This window comes from Falco punctatus (genome assembly GCF_963210335.1).
Source record: "Falco punctatus genome assembly, chromosome: 7".
Lineage (NCBI taxonomy): Eukaryota > Metazoa > Chordata > Aves > Falconiformes > Falconidae > Falco > Falco punctatus.
Genome location: NC_137587.1, coordinates 50,748,162 through 50,768,609, shown reverse-complemented (window position 1 = coordinate 50,768,609; position 20,448 = coordinate 50,748,162). Strand labels below are relative to the sequence as shown.

Below are 20,448 nucleotides of genomic sequence, written 5' to 3'. Positions count from 1 at the left end.
CAGCTTGAACAGATGACCATTAGCTCCTGAAAAGAGAGAGGAACACTGGCCTCCCGAAACGTCCTGCTAAATATAAGAGAATGAGGTCTAGTATATAGGGTGCTTCACAGAGATCACATTCTTTTCCTCTGGTTTAGAAATGAAGAGGGCAGAGGGAAAGGTGTGATGCTTCCACTAGCTCTGAGAAGGGCCAGTCTCTGCTTCTTTCTATGAGAAACATAAAGCTCACAAAACAAGGCATGCTGAGCGTGCAAGAAGTGTGTAATACAAACTGAATCAGAGAACAAATGTCTTTTTCCTGTATATATCAGACTACCTGTTCTGAGAAACTGAAATAATAACTCCCAAACAACTGCAGGCTGCTACAATATACAACTTTGAGCATGCTATTGAAGTAGTAATAATTATAAGATGCCAGTTTTCTGCATGTATTAGCTACCCTAAGTTACAAGTAACAAAAAAATAGAAGGCTGAAAGACTTTACCATTCAACGGCGCTTGCATTGAGGGTCGTATCTTTAGGAAGAAAGTAAGCACAGTAGCGACTGTGACTGTACTGAAGCTCTTGGCTGACATCTCAAGGAAAGACTTGTAATATTCCAACAGTTTACAGGTTTCTCTGCACTCTAAAGAAACTCCCTTGTAGATATGTGGCAAACAGCAGAATGCACACATACAGAGCTTCCACTAATGAGTTATTGCCCTTCTCTCCCCTTGTCTCTCTCCTTCCTTTTAGGACTGCTTTTTATAAAGCTCCTGAGACTCAACCCAAAACAAATGATGTAATCAGACCTGCCTCTAGGTCACAGCACCCTCAGAAAACTGATCATATCCTTCACCACTTCAGTTTTAGTAAGCTCCTCACAGGGCAGGCTCCAGCACTTAGGGAGGGGAACTTAAATGTAGAACTTCAGAAATTATTTAGCAGAGACACAAATGCTTAAAAAAGCTGTGCTCTTATGGGCCGTACTACAGTAGGGTTTTTCTAGCCTATTTCAGAGTGCCTCTCTCAACTCCCATTTTTGGACCAGTGTGATTTAGCATAATGGACCACTGTGAGGACTGGCGGGAGGGGAAGAGAAGTGAGGCTGTGTGTGGGACTGTTAATAACTCGGAGGGACCATGGACACTTCCCACAAAAACCGTCCAACTTGTCAGGAAGGGATTTTTTTTAAGCTGAAAGCTCTTGGAACGGGGAGAACACATGAGGCAGGGAGGAGTGAAAATTCATAAAGAAACAGCTCCAGAAGTCTAATGTTATGTTCAAGACATGTATGGAGAGGGGTAAAGAGGAGCACAGAGTATAAATTAATGTCCTCTTCTGAAGGTAATTGAGGAATAACCTCATAAACTGAGCGTACCATGGATAGCTGAGAGGCAGAAGGGGCATTGGATAGGCTCTTGGTTTTAGCTGAGTATGTTATTACTTATAATTGTTATTAACTGCTTACTACATCTCAGTAACAGCTTTGTAGCATGTATTAGTTTTGATAGGTTAAACTTTTATTTTCAGCATCTTTATTTCTCACCTGCTGTTTAATTGCTCGGTGTTATTAGACTTACTTGTTTTTTCCTACTGTCATTAGGAGCCTGATAAAGGGAAAGGAAAATTGACTGGAGCACAGCTCACTTCTCTCTAGATCCCAGGTAGGGACCTGCTGTAAAGCATGTTTCTTGGCCTATCACTGCTCTTCATCTGTAGCCCTACCCTCCCAAGCTAGGCAGACGCAGGCTGCAGAGAGCACCAGAGACAAATTAATGTCTTGTAGCCTTTTAGAAAGCAGCTGAGCTTGAATACAGTTCTTCTCTTATACTTGTCCTTAGTGTTTTGAAAACCTGGATTGTAATTCTGCTTGTTTTGGTTCAGTCAGATGTTATCTAGAGGGAGAGTGTGAGCTATAGTGAAAATGTTTTTAATGTGACTTTTTAAGTGCTATTGTCCTAAAAAGAGAGACGCTGCCTACCACATTGGTACGGAGGGGCACACTGAGGGTGTTGAAGCTTGTTTGCTGTCAGCACACAGCTGCTGCATGCAGGACCTTCCCTAACCTGCTGGAAGTTTGGAAATACAATTTTGTAGGTTTCTGTAGAAGAAATTGTTTTGTCATCACCCTTCACATAACTGGCAACCTGTCTGACAAGCTGCTAAGGCTGATATCAGTAACAGTTGAAAATCACCTCCTCTGCAAAAAGCTCTTCTTGTATAGGAGGGTGTGGACTGAGCTATCTGCCAAACTGTGTTTTCATATCTACTTCCTTCCTCTTTTCTGCCAACATTCTTGAAAAGTTCACTGTGCTGAGGTACACACTGATTCTTAGAATCTCTCTCAGCTGCTTTTTGCATTTTCACAATCTACACCTCTCCTTCCGCAGCTTCTGCTATAGTTTGGCTTCACATCCTCTGGTCTGGCTTCACATCCTCAGGACGAATTCCAGGCAGTGCTTTCAAGGCTAACTGGATAGAAAGCTCTTTGCTTGCAAAATACAAGCCACAGAAAAGAAGAGGAAACCCTGATACAGTTAGTTGCCTATATTCTGCCCAAACCACACAGGACTTGCCATTTTATTCTATCTTTAAGAAATTTTAGGTTGCTAGCAGTTGGTTTTCATCTGAGCATCAGTTCAAGGCAGAAACAGAGCAGCGTTAGATTGGTGGGGCTCATGAGAAGCAGATTTGGATCTCCAGTGTGAAAGGTCAGGTTGAAATCTTGTGTCGGGGTTTATCAATCTTTAACTTGCTCTGTCTCCTAACTTCAGTGGTGTTTGTCAAGGCAGTAGTAGCATATAGACTAAGGTGATAGCAATCCTGGAAAGCGCATAGGACAAGTTCAAGGCAATTCATTATGCTGAGAAACATCTTCCATGAATGTGAGTGTTTGCCATATTAAAATACATGTTTACAATGCAGTATGCAATAAGTAGAGCCAAGAACAGGGAGGATTAAAGATGATGTGGGTAATGGAGAAGAAACCAAAACACAGCCACCCAGCAGGACCATGGGCTTCAGAGGACACTCAGTGTTGCTGTGAGATTCCCTCTTGAGTGGAACTGCAGAAATGCCATTATACTATAATATAAAATGATTCCATATCCTGTTTCTTCCTAGTCATGATTTCTCATTTTAAAGCTGGGGCAAAGGAATGCAAGGGGTAAATGATAGGTTGCCTAATGTGCCATACTGGAGAAAAACTGAGTTTACAGTCCCTAGAGTCTGAGGCCCTGCTCCAGTTAGCAGGCAGCACTCCCCACCTGATGCAATTAAGGATCATGAATCCTTTTTAAAAGCAGGATCAAGTGCAGGGTGCTATCTGGCCCGAATATAGATTTGCTTAGCAGCTCCATGATTTCTGTTCCTCAGTTTTTCTGACTTGTTTTTCTCTAGAGCAGTTGATTGCTAAACTTTCAGCTCTGCTGCTCTCAGCTGAGAAGGTGGTGGAGCTTGGCTGGCTTACGCTATGAGAGTTCCCTGTAGCAGTGGTACCAAAATATTATCACTGTCCAGCTGTGATCTAGCTAACCAGGACTTTGCAACACAGGCTGATTTTGCTCCAAATTACACTGAAACTTTGGCTTCTATGGCACTTCAACATGACAAGCACAATGAAGTATTTAACACTACTTCAGTCTTACTGTACATGAACAGAACTGCTTTAAAAACAGATAATTCCCTATATGAGATACATTTCAAAGGGCAGAGATGCACTGCCATCAGCAGTTATTTTCAGTCAGATTCTTCTGTAGCAATTTTTCCTCCCAGTCTCTGTGTGTAGAACTGGGAACAGAAGGAAAGGCAGGACATTGCTTCCCAGGGCACAGTGCTGTAGAAATCAGACAATGATAGGGTAAATGGCCATTAGGTAAGGAAAATTAGAGAACACATCTGAACCGATGTACTTGAGCTCTGTTGAATGTAGTACAGTGAGACTGCTATGACCACTAGCCGAGATTGTTACTGCTGCTTTCTGCATTGCCCAGGCTTAAGTGTGCTAAAAAGAGCAGCTCCTTGCTCATGTTTGTGTTTTTGGTATGGTAGCAGTTGCAATGGACACACAGGTCAAATATTGCAAGTAGAGGGACATGGGTAAACATCTCCATGTGTAAATACCCTTGTTTTGAAAATGCCTATGCACATTTAGTTGGCCAGCTCGTGTTCTGCAGTTCATCAGCAAAGGAAATTCTGTTCTGCCTCACTTCTGAGTTCTGCTAATCTGATTACAAAAGCAAAGATCTCTGGGGTTCCCACTGCTTCTCTCCTCCAAACCAGCCGATCCTCATTTATTCATTTTGTCTAGCCCATAACGCACCACACACAGAACAAATTCCAGATACGGATTGACAGAGACAACAGCACTTGACTCCTATATTGGGTAACTACTTCCTATAAGCTTATGTTTTCTGATTTGTCCTTCATTTTTTGATTAATAAATACCCTGTTTCTATTTGTTATTCCAAGAATTACTTCTTCATGGCAATCCCTTTTATAGCATATATGAGAATGAGATATAGGAGAAAGAAATGAAAAATGTAGCTAACAAGTGATACTGTCGTCATTTGCAATGTCAGTAGGTCCTTAATGACTACACAACATGCAGAAGAGGTTGTGTAGGTCTTTTTATGAAAGCTGTTCATATTATAGATGAGCCAGAATAGTCATTTCCCCAAACTATATAGAAGAAGTTAAATTTGCTCTGCAGTTGAGATTCAAGGCTGACAGGAAGAACGTGCAAATTGCCAATTTATTTAGTAAATCAAACTTTGCCATTGTCAGACACATTTCACATTGAGGTGGACTCAAGGATTTTGGAAAAAGGAAGTGAAGGCAATGATATGCTTCCAGGAGTTCCAGATTACAAGAAATTAGAAATACTTCCTCTATCTTTATGATTGCTTTGACCTTGCTTGCACAGTTTTGACAGCATCATCCAACATATGCTCAGACAAAATTTCTTTTGGTTTTTTCCTGTCTTCACTGTGCTTTGTCCTATTGTGTTTTTCCCATGGAACAAATGTTGTACAGCCATTACTGTATATACCTTGTTATATCTTGTGGATTTTTTTTTCAAATTAATTCCTAAAGTGCTTCCAAGGATCATATCCTCCCAGTTACACAGGAATCAGATGAAAAGTCATGTATTCTAGCAGGAAATTGGATTGGAAATGTGGGCTTTCAGGTGTTCGTCAAGGAGTGTCAACACGTGAGTTGAGCAGGTATACAAGAGTTAACTGTTACTGCCTATTAGAGCTCTCTGCAAAGTTAATGGGAATGTTTTTTGTTTATTTTCTTGCAAGCTGGCTAGCTTCTATGCTGATCAGTCAATATGCACAAGCGACATTATTAAATACTTGCTACTGCCTGCCCATTAGATGGATGAGATGAGGCCTTCTCATAAAAGCATACAATTGGAGCTTTCACTCGCAAATTTTGTGATTATTTGACCGACCACCTGTACTCCCTCTTCCTGGTTTAGCTTCAAAAAGGAAGCTGATCTAAAATGAAAAAGAAGGCTTTGATGTGAGCAGTGTCAAAGGTGAGGGGAGATGCTGATAAAAAACGTTTTAGCAAACACATGGATAAATGGCCATAACAAAGAGAGTCTTTATGGAGCACCATGCATACTGTAAACAGAAGCAAACAAGAAGGTCAGTTGGATCCAAAATAAGAAATTAACTTAATGACTGCAATAACTAAGACCAGTCTGGGTGGCAGTGCCATCTAGTGGGGTGTCACCCAGCCACCCCCAGGTTGGTGAGGCTGCCAGGTGTTGGGGTGACTGCTGGCAGTGAGGCCCGGGGAGTGCCAGTGGAGACAAGGCTCCGCTGCTGCCTGCTGTGGCACAGATGGTACAAAGCCGTGCTGATTTACTGGTGGCCTGCTGTGCGTGAGCAAAAGGTCTAACTCCGGGACTGTCTGAGGAAGTTTGGAGACTAAGGGTGCTGGCAGACAGATGTAATCTAGTTGTCTCAGAAAGCCTGACCATGCTCGAGGGGTCTTCGGTGTCAGGCTGTTTGCCTCGATGACCCAAGACAGAAGTCTTTCAACTGAGTCCTGTTTTCATGTTTGAGCTGTGCTGGAATATAAACCTCGATGTCTATGTTTGAAATGTTAGTGCATACTGCCATTAAGTCCATCCTCTTGGAGTCTCTAGTTGTGTAGATAAACCAGGCTGTTCAGAGGTTCAGTATTTGTTATCTTATTTTTGACACTGGCTCCCCTAGAAAAGTCACTGTGTTGTGAAACTGGCCGCTTCCAGGTTATGGGATTTTATGAGTGGTATTTTTATCTCAGGTATGTTCCTTGTTACCTTGACACGGAAGGAATGTCAAGGAAACGTCATGTCCTTCCTTCAGGCCTTTCAGTCGCTCAAAACTGCATTTTGAAATGACTATGGAAAGCAGGAAATTGTTCAGTATCCTTGCTTATATCATATCTACTCTACTGAAAGATCAGTTAGCTGTTTGACAAGCTGATGAAGATGAGAATAGTTAACCCCACTAGGTATTGCCTTTCACAGCCAAAGTTTAGTGCTAAGAATGCCTTCTTGCAACGTTGTGCACAGGCAAGGTGAAAACCCTAGGACTACCCTGCACCAGTTGACTCCAGTTGTGGGACTGGTTACAAGTGCTTCGTACAGGTGATCCAAGACTGGCAGAAGCAATTTGTGATAGGCAATTTATTTTTTATGGAAACACAGACGGCTGCTGAGGGTTGCTGAAAAGCGAGGGAAGGAGGGAGAGCAGCAGAAGTGATAGATACAATAAAAGATGTAAATTCTGGACTGCATAGTCAGTCATCACGTATGGCTGTCCCAGTTCTGATTCCCTTCCTAGTGCAAAGGCCTGAACCTCCCTTGTGTTTGGCCACAGGAGTGTATCGAAGAGAGATGGAGGGGCTTGTGGTCCATTACATTCAGGAGACACTAACCCAACCCCCTGGGTCTACATAGCTCGACTTCAGGAGCTTAATTCTGGTCTTGGTTGGTGAGGCACAGCCAGCCAGGCAGGCAGGAGCTGGAGACACAGGAGCAGCCATGGGATAGCTCTCCTGGCAATCCACAGCTTACTCTGATTAGATCATAGGTCTGTTTTCTGGCTTCTAAGCTTAAGTGCCATAGCTTCTGCTACATTTCTTGCTATGGTTCAGTGTTGTGCAGGCGTGTGTATGTCTGTATGCAGTTTGGTGTGACTCTTACTTAAAAGTGAAACCCAGAAGCACTCCAGTGGGGACAAAAAGGAATTTTAGTCCAAGTCCCCAAAATTAATTTTGAGTCTTGCATTTGTTTTCCAGTGACAAACCATAAGCCTGTAGAAACAGCAGATGTTTTGCTGTTTCAAAATGTAGGTCTTGCTGGCATCAGATGACTCTTCAGAAGGCATTTGGGAAGTGGTAACCTAGGGGTAGGTGTCATTTCATCCCTGGAAATTAATATTCAGTCTTCCTGGCTGTAGAACCAGTACTTGCACCTTTAGGAATCACTAGATGAGGACAAAGAGATACCAGAAAATAGGTATATGAGAGGGAGCCCTTAAAAAGCCAACTTGTTAATAATGTTTTGGGTGTCTCACAATAAGAATATATAATAAATATGTATATAAAACAACTAGGAAGAGATGGACGTATCCATTAATTTTTTTGAAGGGATAGATCAAGATATAAAATAACTACTAGGTAGCTAGCTATTAAAGATAAGTGCATATTAACTCCTTATTGGCAGAGATCAGGCTATGAGGTGAACCTTGCATTATCAGTTAAACTGTGGGGACAGTAGACAACCCCCTCTTTCTTGGCAAAGGCACTGAATGTGCATCCTGAGGCACAATGGATAATGATAGAATTTTTTCTGCTGTGTTTTCATTTTTTTCTTGCCTCATTTTCATTGCATCAGCAAGTTTGGAAGGTAAGAACTACTTTTTAGAAAATCCTTTATGCTGGCGATGATGCACAAATCCAAGATACTGATCACTGTTCATTACAAGCCACAGAGCTAGAGCAGGAATTAATAAATCCAATGTCCTGCCCTCTAAATTACATCCTACCTCTCTGAAATTCCCTATATGTTAGTGGTTTTCCATCTGCCCTCCCAAAAATATTATGCCCTTAAGGAAGAAACTTCTGCTATGGCAGAATAGCCCAGTGAAGTCAAATTCAAGAGTTCTTGTGTGTTCTGAAGTATGTGCTAAATGGGCTGGGAACTGGCAGACTGAGCAGAGCAGCACTGCAGGATTTCCTGTATGAGAAGGCGAGCACTGCTGTGTGTGTCCACTTGCACAAATTCAAATCAATTTTCCCAACCTTTTTTTCTGTTCAAAATAATATTCAGATTTAGAGCTTGTTTTCTGTGAAGTCAGCTCTCAAACAGATTTACAGGAGCATGTAAGATCACATCATGGACAGAACTACAACTCCTTCTGAGTGCATGTATTAGTTTGGTCAGCATATGCTTTCAGAAAAATTATTTTCTCTTGATTTGCCAGGTTGAATTTAACCTATTACAGTAAAACATGATGGCAAAGGAGCTTGGCCTCACATCCCAGCTGTTGGGGGAATTCAGCTTGTGTTTGAACAGTAGACTAAACTCTGATGCTTAGAATAGGTTTAGCAGGACCCATAAAAGAAGCAGACTGAATGCTGTATGTACAGTGGCTGTAACTATAACCAGTTAGAAATATTTCTAATCTTGGCATGCGAGTCAAAAATCCAAATATATTGCCAGTTAATTTCAAGGCATTACATTCAGTTTCTGAGAAAAACAGCTGTCAAGTATCTAATTAGTTGCATGTGGAGGATCTATGCAATGAATAACAAACTGAGTATATACAAAGCTAAACATTAACCTCTTTGGTGCTAATAGATATTACGACTTAACAGAGGTCCTCAGTCACAGGATGAGGTGGGTGTGATGCTTTGTAGTGAACTGTAGGTGCAGGGACTGGCCACAGCTGCTGTGTGCTCTCCAAGGGCATGGCTGATTCCATGTAAGTTTGAGGACATGAGGATCACCTCGTATCCGAGTGGGTTCTCAGAGCTTGTTCAGGAGAGTGGCTGACGCTGGTCCGAGGTACATCGCTCCCTAGGACAGTGGCATTCTGCAGTGGGGCTGTGGAAAGTTTCCCAAAGATTGCGGAAAACTGCTGGCTGTCTATCTTCAGTAAACAGTATTTGGGATTGGTTTTTGCTTGAAAATAAGAAATAATTATAATAGCCTCTCTAGCCTTTTGTAGTTGAAGTATTTTTTTTTCAGTACTCTGTTGGTTCCTAAACCCATTCAGCCTTCTAGAAACTGTGAACTGCAGGGGCAGAGGGAGCTGGCAGGAGGAAAACGAGCTCTGCAGACGGGCCATAACGCCTGAGTCATTCCTATTGCAATCTGTGTTTTAATATTGTGCTACATCCCTGCAGTGCTGCAATGTTTGGCTTTTTAGGGTTTGGCAAAGAAAATGGGAAGGTGTGAGATTTACTGAAGGCCTGGATGTAGGTGGGGAACTCTGAGGACCCAACTGGTCAGCCTGAACCAGCTGCAGCCCAGCCCTAAGAGGGCAGCCAGCCTGGTGAGAATCCTGAGCTTTGAAACATGGCCATGGCCATGGAATTGGCACTGCACAGCAGAGTGCTTCCCTGCTTCTCTGCCAGTAATTCAACAAGAAGCTCCTTTAACGAGCTCAAGCCAGTCATTACAATGCCGGCTGCTGGTAACTCAGGGCCTGGGGTGCCCCTTGCCCACCTTCCTGCTCCCCATTTCCTGCATCAGTGCATTCTCCAGGCTGCCCTTTCCCCCTCTCCAGCACAACTCAGTAGGATACCAGATTATTTGCAGAATTTCCAGAAAATAATACGAAAATTTTGGGAGGAGTGCAAGTGCTGGGCACAACCATTTAGTTTCCTTTTTGGAAAAAAAGCAGAGGTGGTGTTCTTACATTATGCAACTTGTCTTTACCTCACGGCTGGGTGCAGAAGGGAAGGGAGCTCACGTGGCAGTACCTCTGCCTTTCCAGTCTGATGTGTGGAGATGCATGAATTTGCAGAGCCCTCTGTAAAGCGTCTTGTTTTGGTCTTTGGCTCAGAGCACTCTCTCTTCTGAGATGCTGTGTTGTGGTACTGACTGAGCAATAATGATGGGGCATGAAGTCAAGAGACTGTGATTGTGTTCTGAAGCATATTAATATGGGCTTTGTAAGACAAATACAGGAGGAGCATTAAATGTTAGCTCTCTTCATCTGATGCATTTATCCAAATAATGGTGTTACCCCTTTAGAGAAAGATTCCTTGCATTCTTTCATTACAATCTTTGATTTATCAGCCTGTCCTAGGTTCCACTTTATCAGAGATTCAGATCTTTGCCCATCCTCAGAGTGGAGCTGAGGACCCAATTCACTGAATGGGGGGATAGAGAAGTGATGACTGTATGAATGATGTGCGGCTAGAATTGGTATCTAAAATAAGCTCCAACAAATTTCCTTCTCAGCTGCAGGATGGTGACCCCTGCCACCATATGAAAAGCACAAATGGTATCCTATGTTATGAAAGGTTACCTAGTAAAGTGGTATGAAATAATAAAAGAATCGCAAAGGCAAAACCTTTTCTGTGGTCACTGCTGTGACTAACAGGGTTTCTCTGTGCTCATTTAAAAACATGCTGAGGATTTATTTGCTTGTGTGTGTGGGATGAGAAAGGATCCCTGCAAGGTGGCAACAGACCAGAACAAATTTCCAGCAAAAGTTTCCAGCAAGCCTAAAATGTGAATTCATGGTGTTCTCAGGTGGGCTTTATATAACAACTAAATAATAGGTGTACACTTGTGAGCCACTATATTTGTCCCGTCTGCACATGCTGGAAGGCCCAAAAGTGGGGTTAAAAAAAGGCTCAAGCAAACAAGTCCATAAGAAGAGTACACCAAAGTGAGGCATTTGCTAAAGATGGAACACAGCTTTCTCCTCATTGCTTTGCGCTCCTGGATCCTGCCAGAAATACTCCTCAGAATAACAGGATCATTTTTGTTGCTGGTCTCTGCTCTGTCTGCATCATTCACCACACATGGTCATGGTGTTGGCTCAAGAGCTTATATACAAGACACTGAAGGAGTAGCCAGACGAAAGTCTTGCTATAAGACGGAGGCATTCATTACATAGTCAGCTCTGGCCTTGTCTAGGTTCTAAGCTGGCAGGGTGGAAGGGAGGATCTGGACAGGGTACCAGGAGTCCCCATGCTGGATTTCAGTTTCTGACTCAGTGATTGACTTCCTTCTGCTTAATTGCTGTCTCTACACCTTTGTAAATAGCTGTAGATGCTGCATACGTTCCACATTGCAGCCAACCAGACCCATAAAGCAGTATGAACTGGGGAAGTTTGGAAAAACGGCCTCATTGCTCTGTTTCCTTCTTCCACTGGCGCAAAAGCTGCAGAGGTTCACTGCAGTTGATGCTACTGCACAGAAAGGATGAATGCAAGGACCCTTTGTCACCGCTCCTCCACTAGTTTCATTAGCACAGGATGGCTGGCTTGAGTCAGACCAGACAGAAGTCCCTTCGTTCTTCTTGGAGTGTCTACGTGGCAGAGGGATGTTATGTGCTCATTAACTTCCATGCAACTCTAGTTCTCCTTCTATTACAAAACAAAACCAAATAACTAAGCCAACTCTGCTTGTGACTGGAAAAACAAAACAAAACAAAAACAACAGAAAAAGAAAAACAAACCCCAAACCTAACTTTACAGTTTTTTCCAAAATATCTTTAAGCTGTCTGGAGTGACTCACTGATGTCTGCTACACATCAAGCAATCTAAAGTTATATTTTAAAATAAAACTAGAGAGGTGAATATTAACTCTTCTTCAGCCTCAGCTCCAGATGTATTTATGGCTTAGTGTTCTGGGCTGAGACTGTTCTAAATCAACAGGAGAACCTATGCTTAAGCAACTACGAGGTGATTAAAATAGCTGTCTCCTCATGTTGGGCTTGCAGAATGAGCTCTGCTCATGCAGAAACTCCAGGCAAGCTGTGCTCCAAGCAGTATTCTGTTAGCTTTGGAGACATAAAAAGCTTGCTTGGTTTGTCTTGCTGGTAAACACATTGCCAGTCATACGTTGGCTTTAAAAGCCAATGTGAAAGAAGTCAGTGTTGTAGTTTTCCAGAAATGTAAATCTCTTAATACTGACTGCAAAAGCCAGGGAGTCAGGGGTAGGGGAAGAGGGAGAGGTAAACATGGGCCAGTTCTTTGTCATGAAGGCATGAAAAATGGGTGTGTTTTTAAATGAAATTTATTCTGCTTGTATTTTAATACTATGTTCCAAAAATCTTTTAAAATACTGTCATCCGAGAATGCAGGGAGTCCACATCTTCTGGCCTGTACTCCCTTTGGGCAGGCGGCGCACCAGTGGTGCAGCTGCTGGTTTGAAACCTCCCCACAAGAGGATTTTTCATGCAGCTCCTGAAGCTGTTGGAATTCTCCCACCAGCTTGTTTACCGCAGCAGTCTTGTGTCCAGAGCTGCAAATGATATTTCATAGAGTGATAACCACATTATCATAGCAAACAGGGTAAAAGGCAACCAGCATAGCCCAGCACTGTAGATTGTAAGCATTCCTGAATAACCTCTCTTCTTACAGAACTGTGAACTGCTGCAAACTGTTTGCTTACAGACGTGCTGCTGGGAATGGGAATGACTTCTTCACTGACAGGCAAGGCGTGAAGAGTTTTTCCACATTAGCTGCATAAGTCTGTTGAGATGATGGTAAGTCTGATGGATTTTTAATTTCACTTTTCATTTCAGCCCTTAGTGATGCATCTTCACAATCCCTCATGACTTGCAGCTAGCTAAGTCAATGCAACCTCAAACTGCTAAAACTCTGAAATGTTTGCATGTCTGAAAACAGAATAATTTGCAAACAATGTAAGCAGCATATGCCAACACCACATACAAAAAGTACACAGTGCACATACTTGCAGGAAGAAGTAAAGTCTAAAGGTAGTCCTGGTATGTAGAGACATTGTGGTTTCATATTGCTAATTGTTTTAAAGCACCATCAACAATATCTGCTCATTTTTCCACATGACAAGGTGATGTACCAGTTCTCTTTCTGTAGTTAGGAGCCAGTTTGACCCTAGACATCGGCACAATAGCGACCTGGAGTAGCAGCCTGCTGGCAGCAGCAATGCCTATGCCACAACCCTAGGCAACCAGGCTGGTTGTGGCTGTGGTGGTGTTCAAGCAGAAGGGGACGGGATTTGTATGGCAAAGTTTGCAGTCAGACTCAGTGGCCCAGCAACTGAAGTTGCTGTTTTCAGGTTTTTTCCTTTCCTTCTTGTCTTTGTGGCTGGAAGTGGCTCCATTCCAGCCTTTTATCCTAGGAATGGAAAAATGCAGTGTTGTCTATGTAGATGAGAAGCTCCTTAGAGAAAGACTGTAATGAGAAGCTTCACCTTTGTGCAGAAATACTGACAGCAATGGTGTTAAGCTTAAGCCCTGAATCTGGGAGCAAGATGCATGATTACGTGCCATGCTTCTGAGTACCTAAATGATCTGGCTATTTAGATCAGCTTTTTGATCTACTACAGCTGTTATGTTTACCCATCAAAAGAAAACTATGCTATGTTCGGCAAGCATGTCTTGGTTAACCTGTACTTCAAAGTTTTGGCCCTTATGTACCTGAAGGATGTTGAGCCTGCCATTTTCCCTTGGGGTTGCGTGAAGTGACATTAGGTGAGACCAAGGAGAACCAGGCATCCTGAATTAAAAGCTTTTTTTTAAGCTACACACCACATGAGTTTAATAATTTCTTGAGCTTGGATACTCAGTCATGTTTACAAGAGTAAAATCTCATTATGCTCTAAATATAGGCCTGGCAGTCTCAATCTACTTTAAATACCATGTTAGGTTAGTTACAGTACAGTTACAGTACAGGTTAGGACAGTACAACAATGAAGTCTCACATTGCTTAGACTTCACTAATTTTTAGGACATGATGGATCTTCTACTGAAACTAATAATTTAATGAAAGGATCACCATGATGAGACCCCTGCATAAGTTTTCTGGCTGTTTGCTACTTTACAAAACTGTGCTAACATGCAATAGGGATAGATAATGATTAGTCATCTGTTTTTAGCCTGTTTTACATTTCTTGTATGCTTGAACCACGGGAAGTGGTTCAAAAGAAATATGGAATGATGTCGATAGGGATATGCGAATCAGTGAAGACATCAGAATGTAGTTATGTAGCTGCTGCTCAACTATGTTCAAGTGACTAGTGATGGGGCAAGGAGGGACCACAAAATGCAGCAGGTCTTACCAAACTTACTCATTTACTAACTGGAACATCTATTCTCGTCCCTGCTGTTAAAGCACACTTTTAACAAAAGGGAATCATAGTAGTGAAAGGTTTTACTGTAGTTACGTGTCACCTTAGATTCTTTTTGACACACAAATCTCAGAACACACAGAAATGCGTGGTACAGTGTCACAGTGAATCAGGGATGGCTGCATTATCTGAGTGTGGATGAGTAAGTGCGTGCTTCCTGAGAGAGTGCCAATAAGTAATTTTTCATGGTGTACCATAAATTCCTGGACACACAGGCATTACAGAAATAAGCCTGGGTAAATTCTAGAGTCTGGCAGGTGGAGAAGTAGTAATATGGACCTGCAGATATTTTTAAATAGTTGCCTTAGTTATATTGTATCTAATTGCACAAGGCTCTGAGTGAAAGAAATAATAGGCGTTGCAGCTTTAAAATTCTGTGAAAGGTCTTCAGATAGTTTTCTTGAGTGTGAATCATATCATGCTAGGTACTAACTTCCTCATCCTCCCCTTCTACAAAATGCCATGCATTTAAATGATTAAAAATGTATTTGCATGTTGACCTTTCGTGTAAAGCAAATCAAAATCCCAGAAAACTCAGCTATGTGTCTGTTCTTCAAAATTCAGGGCTATCTATGTCAGCAGCTCATAGAAGCTCTCTGGTTTACAGCACTCAATAGCTGTTGGCACCTTCACCTTTTGCTATAATTAGTAAATCAGTTTGGTGTTTGGAGATTAGCAAGACTGCTTTGAAAGATCTAGTACTGCTCATAGGGTGTCCCGGTGGCTTCTTATTTCAGAACAAACGGAATATCTCTCTCTCATTGTATTTTACAATCTTGGTTGCAAGTTCCAGCTAGAGCGGAAAAATTTCAAAGGCGTTGTTCAGTCCTTGAATTAGCAGATGTTAAGTGAAGGGCGTGAGGAAAGGAAATCTGAACCAATGGTCTCCTTTTTCACAGTTCAGATTGTTACTCAAGATTGTGAATAACGGAGCCTGAAGACTAACATAATAACAAATAATAGTGACATGGCAAGAAAATTCCTATTTCCCTGGTAATGAGCTGATCCCCAAATAGGATCAAATGCTGCCACTTGGGAGCTAACACGAGTCTCCTTCAACTCGGTTATCAGTGAAGTGTATACACTGTCCGTGTACTATGGCAAGTTTTTCCCAGGGATACTTTGCTTTGGAGTCAAAACACTTCAAAATCAAAATGCTCTGCGACATTGGCACCTTTGGTGTTAATACTTACAGTTCTTGGTGGTCAGTAAGGTAGAACCAAGGGCTACTATGTGCATGGTGCAGTACAAAATTCTTTATACAAAACTAGAAGCAAGTACGTGCAACAGAGAGACAGATGGGATGCCTTTGTAGCTTAGAGCAAACAAGGAAGCAAAAATAGCTTGTAAAGTATTTTGGCTATCAACAGTCTTGTTTAATACAGAGGGAAAAGTGATATTGTTTGTGTAGTTACAGTTCACAGATACAGATGATACTTTTACTGTAGTAATATTCTACAGATACAATAGATATATACATATATTAACAGATGTTAGAGGTGACAAACGTTATATTAGTTCACCCAGTTCATCCTAGGACTTTCTAACTATATAATTTTTAAGTGTTTGGAATGGGACTTTAGAAATTATTTTAAACACTCTTTTACAGCATTTTCTTTTATCTGTTCTTTTCACAGGCAAACAAATTTCATATTCTGATTCCTGAGTTTGATCTGAAATATTATAATTCTGTACCATCTCATTCTCTTCCCAGTCCTCCCAGATTATTATCATCAGAGTAATTCTTCTTTTCATGACTAGTTTATTGTCCATTTTCCTTAGATTTGTTAACAAGCTAATCTAGCGGTGAAATGGAAAACCTGCATGTCATTTAAACATGCAATATTTCTGTCTCAGAAAAGTCTATGGTTCTGCCCCATGTGACATAAGAGAGAGTACTAGTGAATTGTAGGTTCTGTAATTACTCAAGTGCTTTTGAACAGTTTCCCCATCCTTGATCAAATGGATAGGCAGATAGGCTGGTCCCAGCTACCACATTTTCCAGGCAAATCGGTAGTACTAGGTTTTCTTTCAGCAGGATGCTGGGAGTTCTCTGTGCTGTGACACAATACGTAAACTGAGCTGCCTGATTTTTTTTTTTTTTTAATATACCTGTAGTTCCCTTTTTTTGCCAAAAATGAGTGTGTGAGCCTTGTTCAGTTTCAATGAAGAGAAATTAGTGATGTTGGCTATAAAATGTTCTATTTTGATTAAGATGGGATGAAATAAAGCCTTGCTGATCTTAAAAGTAGCTTACACAAAAGTACAGAATCATTATCGTATTTTCAAGACTGCCTTGAAAATAATATAATATAAAACTTGCATAGCTGATTACAGTAAAAGTCAAATGCCAGTGACATGAATTAACTCTGCTGGATGTCACCCTGATGCACTTGCATTATTGAACAGGCTCTGGAGGTCAGTAAAACAATTGATGAAGCTCGTGTTGAAAGCTGCCAGACATATGAGAACTTTCAGGCATTTGTTTAAAGCATGACTTGAAAAGAAGCCTTTGTTTGTACAAACAACACCTTAAGAAAACAATGTGGAGAATTTTAAAACAGTTCAATTTATTTGTATCATTTTTCAAATCTCCCTTGGTTTGCTCAAAAACCCCACCACACAAAATAGTTACATTCATCTTTCTTTATACTTTGCATTGTGACCAAGCTGTGATATGCAGACAAGGCAGAGTTTGGGTCAGAGTTCAAGTGTTGCCTTTGTTCAATAAGATGTTTCTGGAATCCTTGGAAAAGTGATGTAAAATTAGCATAGGCTCTCAGAAATCAAAGCACTAGATGATCATATGACTATCTCTTTACTGAAAATGGGAATTACGGTAAAAAGACTACAGGCCTTTGCTTGTCTGTTGCACTATTCTCTTCCTTCTACTGCTGCTCTCTTTTCCCCCACTACAGCTCTCAGAATCCAATGAAACAGAGCCATGTCCTCAGGATTTCAACCCCACTCATCTGAGAGATCAGGCTGCAGCAGATTTCCCACTTCTTGTGTTCCCATTTAGCATTCTTTACACTGTGTTGCAAACGACAAAATTATTTTGGAGAGCTTTCAATGCAAAGGTACCGTTTGGTTCCTGCAGAGGAGCATCCAGTCTAGAGGACTGCATCACCCCAGAGTACTCTTGCCAAAATGTCTACTTCTAGGAACTGGATTTTGCGGGTATGCGCAGCAACAGGAAAATCAAATTGTTACAACAGACTTCATGGAATACCATGTTGTTGTCAAGGCCCAGAAAATGTTCAATCTCTTTGGGCAAACATAAACTGTGGAAAAGGACATGTTTTTTTCTGACAGTAGCACATTAACAAATTGTGCCTTTGGCCCACCCTGACTCATGGACTTAAAGGAGAGTGAAACAACCTGACGATTTCCCTTGAAAGAAACACACAGAGGCAGCTCCTCAGCTAGTCTGAACTCAATAGAACAACTCCGGTGTATGCCATCCGGGGAGTCTGACCTGTAGTTTTGGTTGTTTGAAGGAACATCCTTCCAGAGAAACCTATGTATACACACACACAGAGGGAAATATAAAAGGGACACACACACACACACACATCTATATGTGTGTGCACCTGTTTGTACACATTCCAGCCCCCGTGGATCCTATTGATAGCATACAGTTTGTTTGGCCAGTTTCTCTTTTCTGTATGTTTTAGGGAACACAGCTGTTCTGTAGACCTCGGATTCATACTTGATATCGATTATTTTTTTTTTTTTTCCTGAAAAAGCAATCTTCTGTTCTGATGGAATCTCTATCAGCCCAATACAATTGTACTGCTATAGTCAACGTTATTCCCCACAAGAAGCAACTCCTTAAGAAATGAGGGATCCCTCCTTAGCACTGGAGAGAACTATTAATCCTATGATTAATAGATTAGTGGATACTCATACTATGAGAGTAGAAGTTTAGCTAATTTCTCACCGTGCAGGTGCAAGCAGGGGGGGGAGTAAAGAGCACTTCTGTCCTTTGGGGCTCCGCGGTACCTTTGGCAATACTCGGTGTCACACCGCCCCCGCAAGGCACGTGTGCAGAAGTGTCCCCGAGGGGAGGCACGCCTGCCCACACTTCCCCCAGCACCGCCACGGGTGCTTGCTCTGGACATTGTCCCAGTCTGAAATTTTTGTCCTTCATCTTGGCCATCTTGCCTTTTTAGAGGAGAATCTTGAACCGTGTAAAGCGAGTTGCTTGTGGTGCTACAACCAAACACTGAGCAAGTATGTGACCTTTCTTTTCAGGGGACATGCAGGAAATGGAAATAGGTTTGTTAATGAGACAACACGCTGCCGGATATGTGCTTGTGGTATTTAATGTGTTGTGGTGTACTTTCATAGGCAGAGGCATGCAGCTAAGCTTCTGTTTGCCGGAGAGATGGCATATAACTCACAGAGCTGCTAGGCCGGCCTCTAGTAAAGGTTTTATCAAGCTGAGGCCCTGTGTTAGAATTTACCTATTTTCTGATGCTTTCTGTTGATATTTTCCATGCAAGTTATCTCCCTTAGAGACATGCAGAGTGCATCTACACTGAGTAAAGAATTAATTTCCTTGTGGTGGGTTTCTGTGTAGTCTCTGTTGCTATTGCCATCGTATCTGTTTCACTTTTACACCTGTGGGAAGTAAGAGGTGAACGCCCCATCCATCAAGTTTCTACTAGGTCTAGATTGACATGTAGTGTTTTCGGAGTGTTTACTGCTTTATGTGTTCAGAGCAAAAGACTTGCTAAATATCCTTCTCAGCTGAGCGTTTAGGACATCTGCCAGTCCCATTCCACATATTCTGAGTTTACCACTCAGAAAAGAAGCAACATGCCATTGGAGACTATATTCTTTCTCTCTTTAAGCATTTAATCTGGAAATTGAGGATGGATGTTCAGCCATAGAGACAGGAAGACTCCAACATGTATGCTCTGAACAGAGCTGGCCTCTCTTCCTCAGTTTTTTTTTTTTTTCTAACTTAAGAAAACAGGTCTACTTTGTAAAAAAATTGGTTTAAATAACTTGCCAGGTGGCATGCAAGAATTGTCTGGCAAAGATTGAATTAGATTTTAGTTCTTCAGGTTAGCATTCATTCCACTCCACCAGTGTCATCCCTTCTTCATTCCACGCTCTCCAGTTTCTACCGCAATTTCTACACTGATCCTTATCGGCTACCCCAGTCGGAGGGGAAACAAGATGGCTCTCTCTTATTGACTCTTGTAACCTCATACTTGGATCTAGTAGTATCTTGCCAGAAGATACTCTTCCATCATGACCATGCTTATAACAACTGTTCTAATATAAGCTATTGTGGCTCTACTGATTTCAGTACATTGCCGCCAGCAGAGATGCAATAGTTCATGCTGGCAGGGGTTCAGCTGCAGCGACTGCGCAAGGCAATGCTGCTCTTTTGAGGCAGATCCCGGTTTTGTTTACTTAGGAAAGGAATTGGTTCTCCTCTCCAGGTATACTGTATCAACTGTACAGTCATGAATGAGAGTGCTAAAGTGAAAGTAGGTAACTTAAAAGTATTTACACAGGGTTTTTTTTACCATATGCAATCCCTGTTAGCCAGTTCTTTACTTCTGAAAGGCTAAATATATTGCTAACATAATCCACGCAGTGAGGTAAGAACTGTTGAGGTTAAACCCTCGTTGCAAAATCCTACTGAGAGAAGGCCAAGTGATGCTGGTACAGAGGGGAAAATGAGAAAGGCAGATCACACTGAGGTTTCTTTTTTATTGTTTGTGTGTAAGGATGGGTGGGGCATGACAAGAGCATTAGATGTATGTATTGGTTAGAGAAGACAGCAACTGCAGTGAAACTGCTGCTGTAATTTAATGCATGTCTTCGTTGTACTTTGTGGCAGAGGGTGGAGGGCAGAGGGAGGGTAAGAGACAAAAGAACCCCTTGGCTAATACATAAACATGCTAACACAACCACCTTTTTGCTCCTTAAGCTTGTACAAGCAATTCTTAGATGTATATCTAAGTTGTGTTATATGAAAGTTTTAGAAATTCTGTCCTCCCAATTAATTTTTGCTCTATTTAAACAGTATTTGTTAGAAAACTATAGAAATACGTGCTTTTCTGTAGAACCTGTAAAATGTA

General features: G+C 41.7%; 2 protein-coding genes across 3 annotated transcripts in view; one reads left to right on the top strand and one right to left on the bottom strand.

Moving 5' to 3' along the window:
• Nucleotides 1-18,421, bottom strand: part of CA12 (carbonic anhydrase 12) — a 44,054-nt gene extending 25,633 nt beyond the window's left edge. For both annotated transcript variants that reach the window (XR_013929489.1, XM_080395615.1), the window contains exon 1: nucleotides 485-18,421. Coding sequence is in view for 1 of the 2 variants with exons in the window: in XM_080395615.1 (XP_080251741.1) it covers nucleotides 485-674 (190 nt within the window). In the remaining variant the exon portion in view is untranslated. The remainder of the gene's footprint in view (nucleotides 1-484) is intronic.
• A 138-nt stretch (nucleotides 18,422-18,559) lies between these two features.
• The window catches only part of USP3 (ubiquitin specific peptidase 3), a 48,585-nt gene continuing 46,696 nt past the window's right edge, over nucleotides 18,560-20,448 (top strand). Inside the window, exon 1 of the mRNA XM_080395598.1 lies at nucleotides 18,560-18,580. Within this exon, the coding sequence (XP_080251724.1) occupies nucleotide 18,580 (1 nt within the window). The 5' untranslated portion in view covers nucleotides 18,560-18,579. The remainder of the gene's footprint in view (nucleotides 18,581-20,448) is intronic.